General features: G+C 26.7%; 1 protein-coding gene across 3 annotated transcripts in view; it reads left to right on the top strand.

Moving 5' to 3' along the window:
* The window catches only part of LOC101241719 (glycine receptor subunit alpha-2), a 67,420-nt gene that overhangs the window by 45,463 nt on the left and 8,331 nt on the right, over positions 1-13,626 (top strand). For all 3 annotated transcript variants that reach the window (XM_065801350.1, XM_065801352.1, XM_065801351.1), the window contains one exon: positions 1,567-1,790. In XM_065801350.1, the coding sequence (XP_065657422.1) occupies positions 1,567-1,790 (224 nt within the window). The remainder of the gene's footprint in view (positions 1-1,566; positions 1,791-13,626) is intronic.

The raw sequence follows: 13,626 nt of genomic DNA, 5'->3' as shown, positions 1-13,626 counted from the left end.
GCTTTTTGTTCACTTTTTTTTTAGCTTTTCAATTTTAATATACTGCTTGCAAATTGTATTATATTGAGCTTGACAGCTTGGCAAAAGTTTTTTTTAGCTATTTGGTAATGATTAAATGTTAGAGATTTCAAATCTTTTATAAATCTAGTATCTCTCCATTTTTTAAAATTAATTGAAAGAATAGCTTTACTGCAACTGTCGTGTTCATAATTATTTATACTAAATTTATAATTGATAAAAGCGATTATTCAGATGATAGATATGACTTTGTAAAGTTAAAATCCTTCCAAGCCTAACAAGGAATCTTTTCATTTTGACGGTATTGTATTTGGTGAGCTGATCGCTAACTCTAACTGTTATTGACAGTGGTAAGTGGTCACTCAAATTATTTGAGGATTCAGGATGAACAATGCATTTAAGATGGAGAAAACTTGTATATTTTGATACGGCTACATGCTCAATATATGACAAATTCGGTAGTGTCTGTTGTGGGTATGTGTAAATAGACCCAGAACCTTTAGTTATATTGACTAGTTCTAATTCATTTCTTTTTAAGAATTCAGAAAAGTGTACAGAATAATTATTTCTTTTAGAGTTGGATCTTTCTAATGAATCATATACCTCATGCGGAAAAGATTGAAAATTGCCAGTTATAATGACATTGTTGTTACCTTTGTTATTAATTAGTCCTTTAATAGTATCGAATTGACTTTTATACTTTTCCAGTGAAAAAGGGTTGTTCCGTGATGAAGAGAGATATATTCCAATAACTATAATATTAGGTTCTAATTGTAGATTACTGGATTATTATAAAACTGATTTTTTTTTTGTATAAAGAATACTTTTCCGCCAAAAGATCTTCTTTTTTCATGTTTATTTGACTGATAGAAAAATACAGAGTGTGTATTTTTAGTTACATCTCTTACTATGGAATATTCAAATTTAATCAATCAATGTTTATATAAAAACCCTATATCATAAGAATGAATAAGTGATTTTGTAAATTCAATATTTGACTTAAGTTCCTGACAGTTAAAAGAACATATATCAAGAGTTAAAGAATTTTTTTTTTTCTATTCTATTCTAGAAGTTGAAGGTTTGTTTTTTTCTATTATGCAATTTGGATCTATTTTGAATTAACAATTTTTATCCTGTAACCCAATGGTTAAAGGATAAAAATTGTAATGCCAGATTTTGATCACTGTTGAAAGCGTTTTGTCCTAGAAGGGTTTTTTATTTACAATTATATTTTTGTGCCATAGATCAGGGTTAAATATTTTCATTTTATCCAAGTTATTTATTGTAACTCGAAATGATTTGTTATATTCGTTGGTTTTACTTGCAGCAATGAACTATGGTATAATATCCATTTCACTTTATCATATTATATACTTTTAAGATCTTATGACAATTTTTTAATGTTAGTTTTATTGTTTTAAACGAAATAAGTCTTTTAGTTTTCTTTGAAAACACCATTAAAAAAACTGTGTTTAAAAATTTTTATGTTAAATTTTTGTTAAATTTTTTTTTTAAAGCCACTCTACAACTTACACTTTTTAATATCAGGTATCACCACTGTACTAACCATAGTAACTATGAGCAACAACATCAGATCAACAGCCCCTAGTTCAAAAACATTTCGTAGTCTTGATTACTACATGTTGATATGCATGATATTTGTTTTTGGAGCACTTGTAGAATTTGCAGTTGTTGGAATCACAGATCCAGACTTTTCTCCTCGATGGAAGAACAAAGGAAAAAGAACAAAAAAGAATTACGACATTGTCTCAGTAAGATTTTTTCTATTTAAAAAATTTTTATTTGTGCAAAAGTTTGAAGTAATTCGAAGCATTTTAGCGGTTTCACAAGAACCTTAAATATCTTACAGGTCCTTTATAATACTGACAATTTTTTTTCCAAAAACAAAATTGTTCGATAATATTAAAAAGTATGACATGTTGGGTTATAAAACATTTACAAATAATAATCATTTTATATAGAGATTATTGGTTTAAATTTTATGGTGTAAAAACTATTGTTTTCTACAAAGAATAAAAAAGTAGATTTTTTATATAGTTTTTTAAATATAGTTTGTTTGATTTGTGTTTCTATAAATTGTTTTTGTTTTTAAATTTTTTTTATCATTTTAAAAAATTTATTGGACCACACTAATAAATAGGTATATTTTATGTATGAAGGATAACTTAGTGAATAACAAAATTTTAGTTTTTTTTATTGTTTTTTTTTTTCAACTTTAATTACTGAATACATAATTTTTTCTAGAGAAAAACAAACTCTTCAAACAGAGTTGAGCAGTTAATACTACATATAAGGAAAAGTTATGTAGATAACTAAATAAATAGAGGTGTTGTTTTGCATGTATTTATATTTTTATGTAAAAATGCAGCCAAAGAATTGCTAATTTTTTTATAACTACTAAAAAAATAATCAGGTTGAAAGTTATTATCTAAATTTCTTTTATGTAATATTAACAACTTTATTCCATTAAAAGAGTTTGTTTTTAAAAAAACTTTGATGATTTTGTTGGATACAGGCTGGCAACAACATTAGCAAAGTAAGTTTGTTTTTATATTTTGTAAAAATTAGTTGTTTTATATTTCTCGTAAAAATCATTTTTTTCTCATAAAACAATTTTATTTTTTTGTGAAAATTTTTTCCTTTTTTTTTTTTTGTTAAAATAATTTTTTCTTGTAATTATTTATTATAAAAGTTATTAATTTATTGTTATTTTTGTTTCAGACTGAAGATAATCATCAATAAACATGTTGCTGGGTCATGTGCCTAAGAATTTAATTGTCCAAAATCCATGAAATGTGCTGTGTCACTCAATGACAAAACAAAATATGATTCACTGATGTGTGCAAATTATCTACTAAACATTAGCTTACTTCATGCTGGCAATAAAATGCGAGCAATGAAAGATTGCATACATGTTACCACAAAGCTATTAAGCCATATTTACAGGTTTAACATTGCTAGTCAACTTTTTGAAAAAGAGTGTTTAGTGCTTGGTGCAAACTATATTCACATTTTTGTCCATGTTAATACAAAGTGGAATTCCAGTTGCTATCTATATGTTCAATTCAATTTCAAAATATAAAGATGGTTTGGTTTCTCTTTAATAAAAAGATCCACTAAATAACAACCTGCTCAAGGATGTTGTTTTAAGCTGCATCCAGTTCTCACTGATGGCTTCACTGATTCCAGTTCTAAAAACAATGAAAACTATGTCTGTATATGTCTGCCTGCTGAACCAGTGCTGGTTTACTATGCTTTTTCAAACTAACAATTTTTCTCTAATTTGATAGGGAAAACTCAAAATAAATACACCAAGTAATTCTGTAGATTTTCCATGCAAAAATATTATAACAATGAGGAAAATATAACAAAAACTTCTTCATTAATAATGGATGCTTCCATACAGACATGTTATTTCTAAAATGAACTGCAACACAAAAATATAAACTCTGATGTAGTAAGCTCCAAGTCAGATATACGTAAACTTTGATATAATAAACTTCTACACAAACACACACACACGCATATATATATATATATATATATATATATATATATATATATATATATATATATATATATATATATATATATATATATATATATATATATATATATATATATATATATATATATATATATATATATATATATATATATATATATATATATATATAATATATATATATATATATATATATATATATATATATATATATATATATATATATATATATATATATATATATATATATATATATATATATATATATATATATATATATATATATATATATATATATATATATATATATATATATATATATATATATATATATATATATATATATATATATATATATATATATATATATATATATATATATATATATATATATATATATATATATATATATATATATATATATATATATATATATATATATATATATATATATATATATATATATATATATATATATATATATATATATATATATATATATATATATATATATATATATATATATATATATATATATATATATATATATATATATATATATATATATATATATATATATATATATATATATATATATATATCTATACATATCTATCTAGCTATCTATCTATCTATCTATCTATCTATCTATCTATCTATCTATCTATCTATCTATCTATCTATCTATCTATATATATATATATATATATATATATATATATATATATATATATATATATATATATATATATATATATATATATATATATATATATATATATATATATATATATATATATATATATAGTCCCTGGCCACAATATTATGATCACCTACAATTTTTGTGTATTTTTAACTTCCAGGGTGTGTAAAAAGTATAAAAAAAGTAGAATTGCGATATTAGTTATATTTTATTGATAAAATGTGTTTCCTTAATAATAAAATAACATTTCAGAATCAATTTACACACATTTTAACAAACAACTACTCTTTTCGATTGCAAGTCATAAAAAATAATAGTTTTTTGTCATTCCTCCTTTCAACGAAATCACTTTAGCTATTTGGTCTGGCATACTTTTAATACATTTTATTGCTGCTGTCTTCTTTTTTTTGATTATGGTGCCAATGATAGAGTTAATCTCTTTGTTTGTTGAAACCTCAGAAGAGATTTCCTCTTAAAAATGTTCCACAAGTTTTCAATCGGATTCAGGTCAGGAGAGTCCTGGCCAGTCTAAAACAGAGATATTTTTTATTTTATGAAAGTTTGTGATGCTTTTAGCTTTATGGCATGGAGCACTATCATGCGTAAACATAAATGCATTGTCATTTGGAAACCATTCTTGTATTTGGGGGATTATTTGACTCTCCAGAACCTCTCGATACTGTATTTGGTTCATCATCCCATTGACAATATATAGTCTTCATGTACCTTTACCAGTGATAACTGACCACACCATAACTTTAGTTGGATGTTTAATAGTTTGTACAATGCAATCTGGTCTTGTTTGGGCGAAGTTGGGTTTGTCCAACAAGATCTCAAAAGTTGATTTGTCTGAAATCACACCTGAAAAAATCATCATATTATAATTAAGTTTAAGTCAACATTTAAACACTTTTCTAACAATATTACATTCAAAATTGATAAACTTACATGTTATTAATCTCCAAAAGTCATATACTTATGATTTTTTGCCCATTGCAATCTCTTTTTTTATCATTGCTGGAGTTAGCCTTGGTTTTTTAGCCGGTTTGTGTGATTTTAAACCATCTTCAGCCAAATGTCTCTTCACTGTGCGCTCCGAAACTTGTCTTTCAGTCTCTTAAACAAGTTTTGTCAGAGAGGGATGAGTCTATTTTCCAGACAAATATCGCTTATAATTCTGTCTATCCTGGGAGTGATTTTAGGTTTTGACTCGCTCTGTCCTTTTCTTTTTGGAGAAAGAGTGGTTTCGTTTTCTATTTTGTGTTTGATTTTATTGACAAAAGGTTGCAAAACTTTACACAATTTAGCAATTTCCCATTGCAAACGCTCAAAATGCTACAAAATTGCTTTTACTTCTAAAATTTTGCTTGGACTTATGTCCTTACCCTTACTCATGTTTGTTTTTTATTGAAAAATTCAATTACAACTTATTACATTGAAAATGTTAATATAATGGTACTATAAATTAAATCCTCCTATTTATATAAAACACACCTAACTTCACATTGGTCATGATTATAAAAAAAAAAAGTTTTTATTTTATTCAATAAATGTCAGTATTGCATAATGATTTAGTAATAATAATATACTCACCTTAAAATTACTTTAAAATAACTTAGAACACATATGTGAAAAAACTGAGGGGATCATAATATTGTGGCCAGGGACTGTATTTATATATATATATATATATATATATATATATATATATATATATATATATATATACATATATATATATATATATATACATATACTCTAACATAATAAGCTCTAAAAAATATATATACATAAACTCTAACATAATAAATATTAAAGTAATAACCAATGTTCTTGTCCTTGATTCACTTAGTCTCTACAGTTTTTTCACATGTATTTATATACCAGATTCTTGCCTACATTTGTGTCGGCTAATGGCATCCACAGAATGTTCCAAAAAATTTGATAATCTAATTACAAATTCATTTGAAGAATGAAAAAAAGAGGTTACAACCAACACTATGATTAAGAGACCTTCATGTCAAATTATTTAATTTTTAAGTTTGTAAAACTATATTATAAAAATCTAAATTGATTGTAAAAAGCATTTATCACAACATTTATTGAAGTTTATCATAAAAATAGTAAGTAGTTGTAAAAGATTGTCTTGTCAATGTAAAAGTTGTCAATGTAATGTAAAAGTTTAAAAATAACTTATTGAATTAACAAATTGGTACATAAGAAATCTTTAAGATATTAAGATTTGAAATTTTTAATGACATGAAAAAGCTTTTTTACACATGAAGATTTATAGAAATTTCACTATCCAGCTACATTTATAGAAGGGTGCATCATGCAACCAATAATTTTCAATTTTGTTTACTTCTGTTTTAGCTTTATGATTTCTGATTTTCACCTAATAAATCATGAGAATTTTGTGTGACAGCTTAATGGGTCCACAATAGAGACAAATTTTTTATAAATTTATTGATCAAACTAAAAAGTTTGATCAATAAATTTATAAAAAATCGTTTTTAGTTTTTTGGGTTAAATCCAGATAATCTGCATTCAATTTTGTGCAATTTTCTGCACTAAAAACTGAAACCAGTGCAATGGCAATTGTGAGAAAGAACCATTCTATCACTAAACCATGTTTCCAGAAGCTTATCAGTTCCGTAATTAAGGCTTTAAAGCAGTGTGACTGAATAAAGCTAAAGGAACCATTTCAGAACACAGAAATATCATTGCTTCAGTGCTTTTATAGCACTCTCAGAAATTTCAGAGCCAACATGTGCGTCCTTCAAAATGTTTTGATAAAGGTGCATGGTATATGAGGCTCACTATGTTGACAAAGCTGTCCAGCTTTGTTCGCTGCACAGGAGTGATATTTGTTCCTGCTGACAACAAAGAAATGTATTGTTTTTTAAAAATACTTCTTTAATGGAGTAAAAATTAATACTCCCTCAGAGAGTTCACAAGACTTCTATAACCCAAATGATAAAAATGAAATTTTCTGGATAAATGTACAGTCTCTTGCAAAAGTTTAGAATCAGTTAAGTACTTTTTAGGTAATCCATAATTTATTAAAAATGACATACACAAATGACATACACAAAGCTAAGATTTAATTTATGTTATATTCATACACATGTATGTATCAGTTTTTTTAGGTAAATCCATAATTTATATAAAATGACATATATCAAGCATAATTCACTGAATTTCTTATTGTTTTCTGAATCTTCTCATATATTTAATCTACTGAATCTTCTCATCGGTTATCTACTGAAGATTTATCAATTTTGGATTGGTTTTTTGGTCTGAACAGGCCTGATTGATATAACTTTTAAGAAAGTTGACAGTTTTATGAGAATGGATACAATGTTCAGTTTAAGGAGACTTAAACTGTTAACTTAGGCTTAAGATTTTCAGCAACTTTAAAGGTTTTGCACAAAACCTGCTTTAAACCATGTTTACAAATAGTTAAAAAAGAGTTTAAAAAATAAATTATTATAATAAATGCCTAAATAATGCTTTAAATTGAATATTTATTAATGTTTTACTTTAAATATATGTTTTTACTTTAAATGTTTACATTTTTATAGAGCTTGTTATGTATTATAATTTAATAAAACTTCATTTTATGGGTTATTTGTTTTATATTTATACATTTTGTTTCCTTGAGTGTATAATTTTTATTAGATATCTGGTTGTGGTGATTAATGATGCGTAAATAAAACTTGATGATTCACTCTATTTAACCACAAAAAAGTTTACTGTACTTGGAAAAAAACTTTTTGCCAATTTTTTTTTTTTTTTTTTTATCAGTGACATTGTACTTCATTAAATAATCATAATGAGCGATTATGTGCAACCAAAATTTTTTTGATAGCACATCAATCGCGTACTATGAAATATTTAAAATCAGAAAGCAATAATTAAAGATTGAGATTGAAAATAAGTCAAAGATTGCTGTGTTTAACACCATATTAGATTTTGTCATAACATTTCTTAAAAAAAAGGAGCAAGTTTAAAGTGAACAGAAATATATTTTATAGATTTAAATTTCATTTTAAGAAATGAAAATTGTTACGGTTATTTTAGAGAACAAATTCTTTGATGAGATGTTTTAAAAATTGTTAATTTCAAAAAACTATAACTTCTCCTTTAGAGACGTTAAATTTTTTAAAGCAAATAATAATACATGTATACATAATAAAATTTTAGATTTAATATTAGCAAATGCTTTTACTAATGCAGTCAGTTTTTTGAATGTTCTCTATTGACATAATGGTGTAATGGCGTAACAGCGTGTTGACATAATGACGTAATGGCATCAGTTTTTTAAATGTTCTCTGTTGACATTGCTGTCAACAGAAAATAGTAAAGAAATTAAAGTTTTAACCATAAAAATAAAGTTTTATTTCATTATAATGTTTATATTAATTCACTATAATAAGAATTAATATTTCTAAACATTTAAGTGACATTTATTCTTATGTAAGTTATTGAGAAAACATTAATTTATGTCGTACAACTTAAATGTTTTGTATAAATCATTCTCTAACTGAATAATAATTGAATTACATAATAAGACTAGTTTAACGATTATAAGACTAATTTCACGATAATCAAACAATCCAAAATTGAGAAAAAACTCCGTCGAAGTTGAGAAAAAATCGGAGTTTTGATAAAACTTTGTTATAAATTAAAAAATTAAACTATCTAGTTGATAATTAAACATTGTTCTTATATTTATTTTTTTTAATCTTATATATTTCGATTTATGATTAATAATAAATTTTAAAAAAACTAATATTTTTATATTTCTTAGTACTCAAATACTTTTCTTATCACAATCTTTTAACGAACAAGTTATATCTAATAAATGGCTTTCTAACTGGCATCGGTTAGGAAGAAGGCGTGAACTTTCAGTTAAATGCCCTTCCGCAGTGCTCTGTAATAAAGACTTCTTGGGGTATCTATAGTAAAAAATAAAAAAATTTAAAAAAAGTATTTATTCTGAAGATCTTTTAAAATGATATTTAAAAAAGATAAAAACATCTATTATTTCTACAGAAAGCGAACTACGAAACTTTGTGACAAATCTGGAAGACGAGGAGAAAACTCTTTCTGCTTCTGAGGAAGTTGCTTGAATCTGTGGATGGCTTGTTCAAATTTCAAAACTGCTTCTGATTTCACACCAGTTACTTCATTTCATATTCTATTAATTGATCGGTGAAGGTCTTGACTTTTTTTTGGCTTTTTAGCTGTTGATTGATTTTGATATAAAACTTCTTGAATTTCGACAAAAAAAGATGTTGATTGTGATGGTTCTTCTTGTTTGCTTTATGCGCAATCATCTGATTTTGTTTGGAGACTATTTTCTTTTGTTGCAAATAGTTGATCAAATAATTTTGCAGCATAAACTTGAATATCTTTTTTAGAAGCGTAAAAAAATGTGTGGTTTGTATTTAAAAAAAAATCGGGATCATGCAAATAACGACTCAATGGTACTAACATAATGTTTTTTTGATTTTCGTATCTGGAAATTAATGTCTCTGCAAAATTAGAACTGATATTAGTTTCTACAACCTTCAATTTCCTTACTAACGTTTCCAAAATGAAGTCAAACTCCAAAATTGATGTATTTGGTTTTTCCAAGCGAACTGCAGCGTTAGCAATGACTTCCAATAAGTCAGACAGCGATTTTAAGAAATCAAAGTCAATTTCATCTAACATGTTTAAGCAGTTTAATTCTTCGAGTGTTTTTTTACAGCTTCTAAGCAATCTAAAAATCTTTTGATCATCTGAAAAACACTGTTCCATCTAGTGCGGTTGTCATGCGAAGATCCGTGAATTTTGAGTATTATTCTTTTAAGAACTTCATATGGAAATGATAAATATTTTAAAAACTTAATTAGTATTTGAAGTTTCTGTAGATTTTTTTCAATATTTTCTTCATATTCAATCTCATTCTCCGAATATTAAATAAGAAACTCTCCTTCAGTCTCTTCATCAGTTTCTGTTTCTGTTTCAATATCCGATTCAGTTTCTTTGTTCACAATTTCACAACAATCTTTTTTAGTATATATCAAATCACAAACACTCAAATGAATTGAATGATTCTGGCAGATTTGATGTAGAAGCTTAAATATGGTACCCAATTTCACCATCCAGCTACAGCAATCTGTAGTTTTACCTGTAACATCTTCATCATCTATTCCAAATTCTTTTAATTATTGCATTATCAAAATGTTTAATGTTTTGGCAGAACTAGGAGTTGGCAATCTTACCATTCCTAAACAATATAATCGGTCATGATGAACATTTAAACTGTAGTATCTTCTACCTCTATTGCTACACCATTCGTTACTTGTTAGTTCAAATTTTTCTCCTTTTGCTTTCAATGTAGCCAATTCAGCGATCATTAAACATTTGGCTTCAGCATGAAACATCTTAATTTTTTCCGAAATTGTGAATGCTGACTTTGTTAAATTATGCCTATATTTTTCAAAAAGCATTTTAAGTGTTTCAGATTGAGTTATGGACCTAATCGAATATCCATCAAGAGCTGTCAACTTGGCAAGAAAATAGTTTAACGACATCTTAGTTAAAACTGGTCTGGAACTGGATGGTTTTAAATCTATTTTCTCGCAACTTTTGACGTGACCAATTAGGCCGTTTGTGCTGCTTCCTGGACAAGCAATTCTTTTATGGCATTTTTTGCAATCTCCGTATTTCTTATCATTACCACAACTTTACCAAAGTATTTCCACGCTTCCGAAACCATTTTTCGCTATAAAAGAAAAGTTATCAATTTGACTGTTACAGATATTTGTTTTTAATTTTATTTTAATTGTGATAAGTTATCACGTTTCAAGTTATTAATTAAGTTATTTATTCTAATAGGTAAGTATAATGAAACATTAATTATTATTATTTGTTATCAGTGACATTTTATTACACACTTTCGCCACAATGCACAGTGGGCCGAATATTAGACTTATGGTGGACAAAGTTATTTTGATCATACAATATACAACATTTTTGTAAAAAAAAATGTATTATATGTTTAAAACTTACCTCGTTATTTTAAAACCAGTTTTTGTATATATTATAAATAATGATCTTGACTTTTTTTTTTGATTTTTTTTTGCTAAGGTAAACTATTTAATAGTTAAAATACATTAACTAATATCACACACGCATAATATTTTAAAAGTTACTATTTACAATATCTTTGCCTAAAAATTAAAAATTTCTTGCATTTTTGACAAAAAAAGATATTTTATTATGCATTACATTTTATTATACCACAACTGATTTTTGTGGATTTAAAAACTTCTATTATTAGATAGATACTATTATACTCAAAAGAGTTTTGGAAATAGTACAATGGAAAAGTACGAGAATGTTATATTATATGGTTTTGAATAGAATAAGCTTTTTTTTTGAGGTTTTTTCCACCACCACCACCTGGCCCACTGTGCATTAGGGTACAGCGAGAATTTTTTTTTCTTCTAAAAGCTTAAGAAAAAGTGTATTCTTATGTAAAATCAAATTTTAAATAGGGTTTACCAAAAAATATTTTTGATTGGAAAAAGTTTTGATACCCAAATTTGCACTTTTAGAAATTGCAAAATTTAGTAAAATCTTATTTGTCACACTTGTCCTTTATTATGTTTTACATGTCCTTCTTTTTCATTGCGATGAAATATTAAATGCAAATAATGTTTTTAGACCAGTTGCAATTTTTTTTGATACTTGTTTCAAAGTCATTATCTTGCATGAATCCTACCAGCAATGCAGATTCTGGACATTTTAGGGGAGGGGGTCTTCAATTTTCAATGAGGTTTTAATGATTAACAAATTTGCTTATAACAGTTGTTTTTTTTTGTTTCATTAGAAATAAAGGTGGTGCCAGTAATACGGTTCCCCAAAAAACAGGAGGTTTATCCCATCTTACCCAAATAATTTTTTGATAACACTACTATAACACTATCAAAAAAATAAAAAAAAAGCTCTAGCTCTAATATATCCATCTCTTGCATCTGGTCCAACTACTGACATGGATGCTACTGTCACTTGTTTTACAGCACGCTCGGTACTTTGAGTATGAATTTTAACAGAAGGAGTTATTAGAGGTGTCAATCTTAGATTATCAACTTATTTTTAGTGAGCGAACAAGTAAAAACAGGTTCTTGTACCACACCATTTTCCCATTTGACTAGCTCTTTAAGAGTAGTTGCTGCAAAGTTCAGTTTAGGTGTTTTTCTTGGTCTGATTCGCATGTCTCCAAGGATATCATTACCCCTTTGTTCCGAAATTCGGTCAACTGCAAAGTTGCGGTCTTTTGCATTATTACTAGATAATAAAGAGATTAATAAACTTTCATGGTTTCCATACCAAGCGCCTAACTGGATGTAGGGAGTCACAAATTCTCTTACTATAATAGGTTGATTTCTAAGAATTCTCAATTGAGACAGAATGTGATTGGAAGCATCTTCAAGTCTGTCTTTAATATCAAAAAAAGTTTAAAGTAAAATTGTAAACAAAATAAGTAACTCAAGTAACAAGTAACTCAAGATTTTTCAAGTTCTGATCAGTTAAGTCATGTTTCCTTGTCCACATAAAGACTATTCTCATGCCAGTAGTGAGCCATCTGGCATGACTTAGGGGGCCACATTGAATTTCTTTAAGATTAGGTGGCAATACGCCGATCTTAACTGCTTTGCATAACTTGTAGGTTTGTTTTTGACCTGTTGACATATTTTTTAGTATTGTTTCTGGAATGTCAACAAAGCTCTCTCTCTCTGGAAGAGCTTTAAATTGAGGATTGTACTCCATTTTATTAACATCAGCAAGACATTTTCCCACAGGACCTACAAAGCCAGTACTACATGATGTTAGTCCATCAATTCCTTCTATTAGGTGACGCAAAAATAACTAATTTGAATGAAGCATGCATATGGTCCAGTGGCATTTGTGACCTAACAGCTTTTTAAGATGTGTTATAGCACCACCTTTCCAGCCGGTGTTAATTGAAGTACTATCAGCTCCAAGTACTAAACATGATTCAGTAAGATTATATTGTTGCAGCAAATTATAAACACCTTCAGCAATCTTTTTAGCTGGCTTATCTGAATGAGTTTGTGCATTTGGAGTAAAATGACCAAGATATCGACCACCAGGTTCATAGTCACAGTAATTTGTTGCTCTTTGATAATAATAGGATGTAGCTGTCCATTTGAATCATTTATCATCGCTCTTGTTGAATCTTTTCTTCCATCAAAGTAAATGCCAATATTATCTGCTTTTGGAAGATTGAAATTGTCATTATTCTTTGCTACTACCATGAGTTTTTTTCTTGCCCTCGTTAACTTAGAAGGATCACAAG

This window comes from Hydra vulgaris, chromosome 07 (assembly GCF_038396675.1).
Source record: "Hydra vulgaris chromosome 07, alternate assembly HydraT2T_AEP".
In the NCBI taxonomy this organism is placed as follows: Eukaryota; Metazoa; Cnidaria; class Hydrozoa; order Anthoathecata; family Hydridae; genus Hydra; species Hydra vulgaris.
The sequence above is the reverse complement of the archived record's forward strand: the minus strand, read 5'-3'. Positions and strand labels throughout refer to the sequence as shown.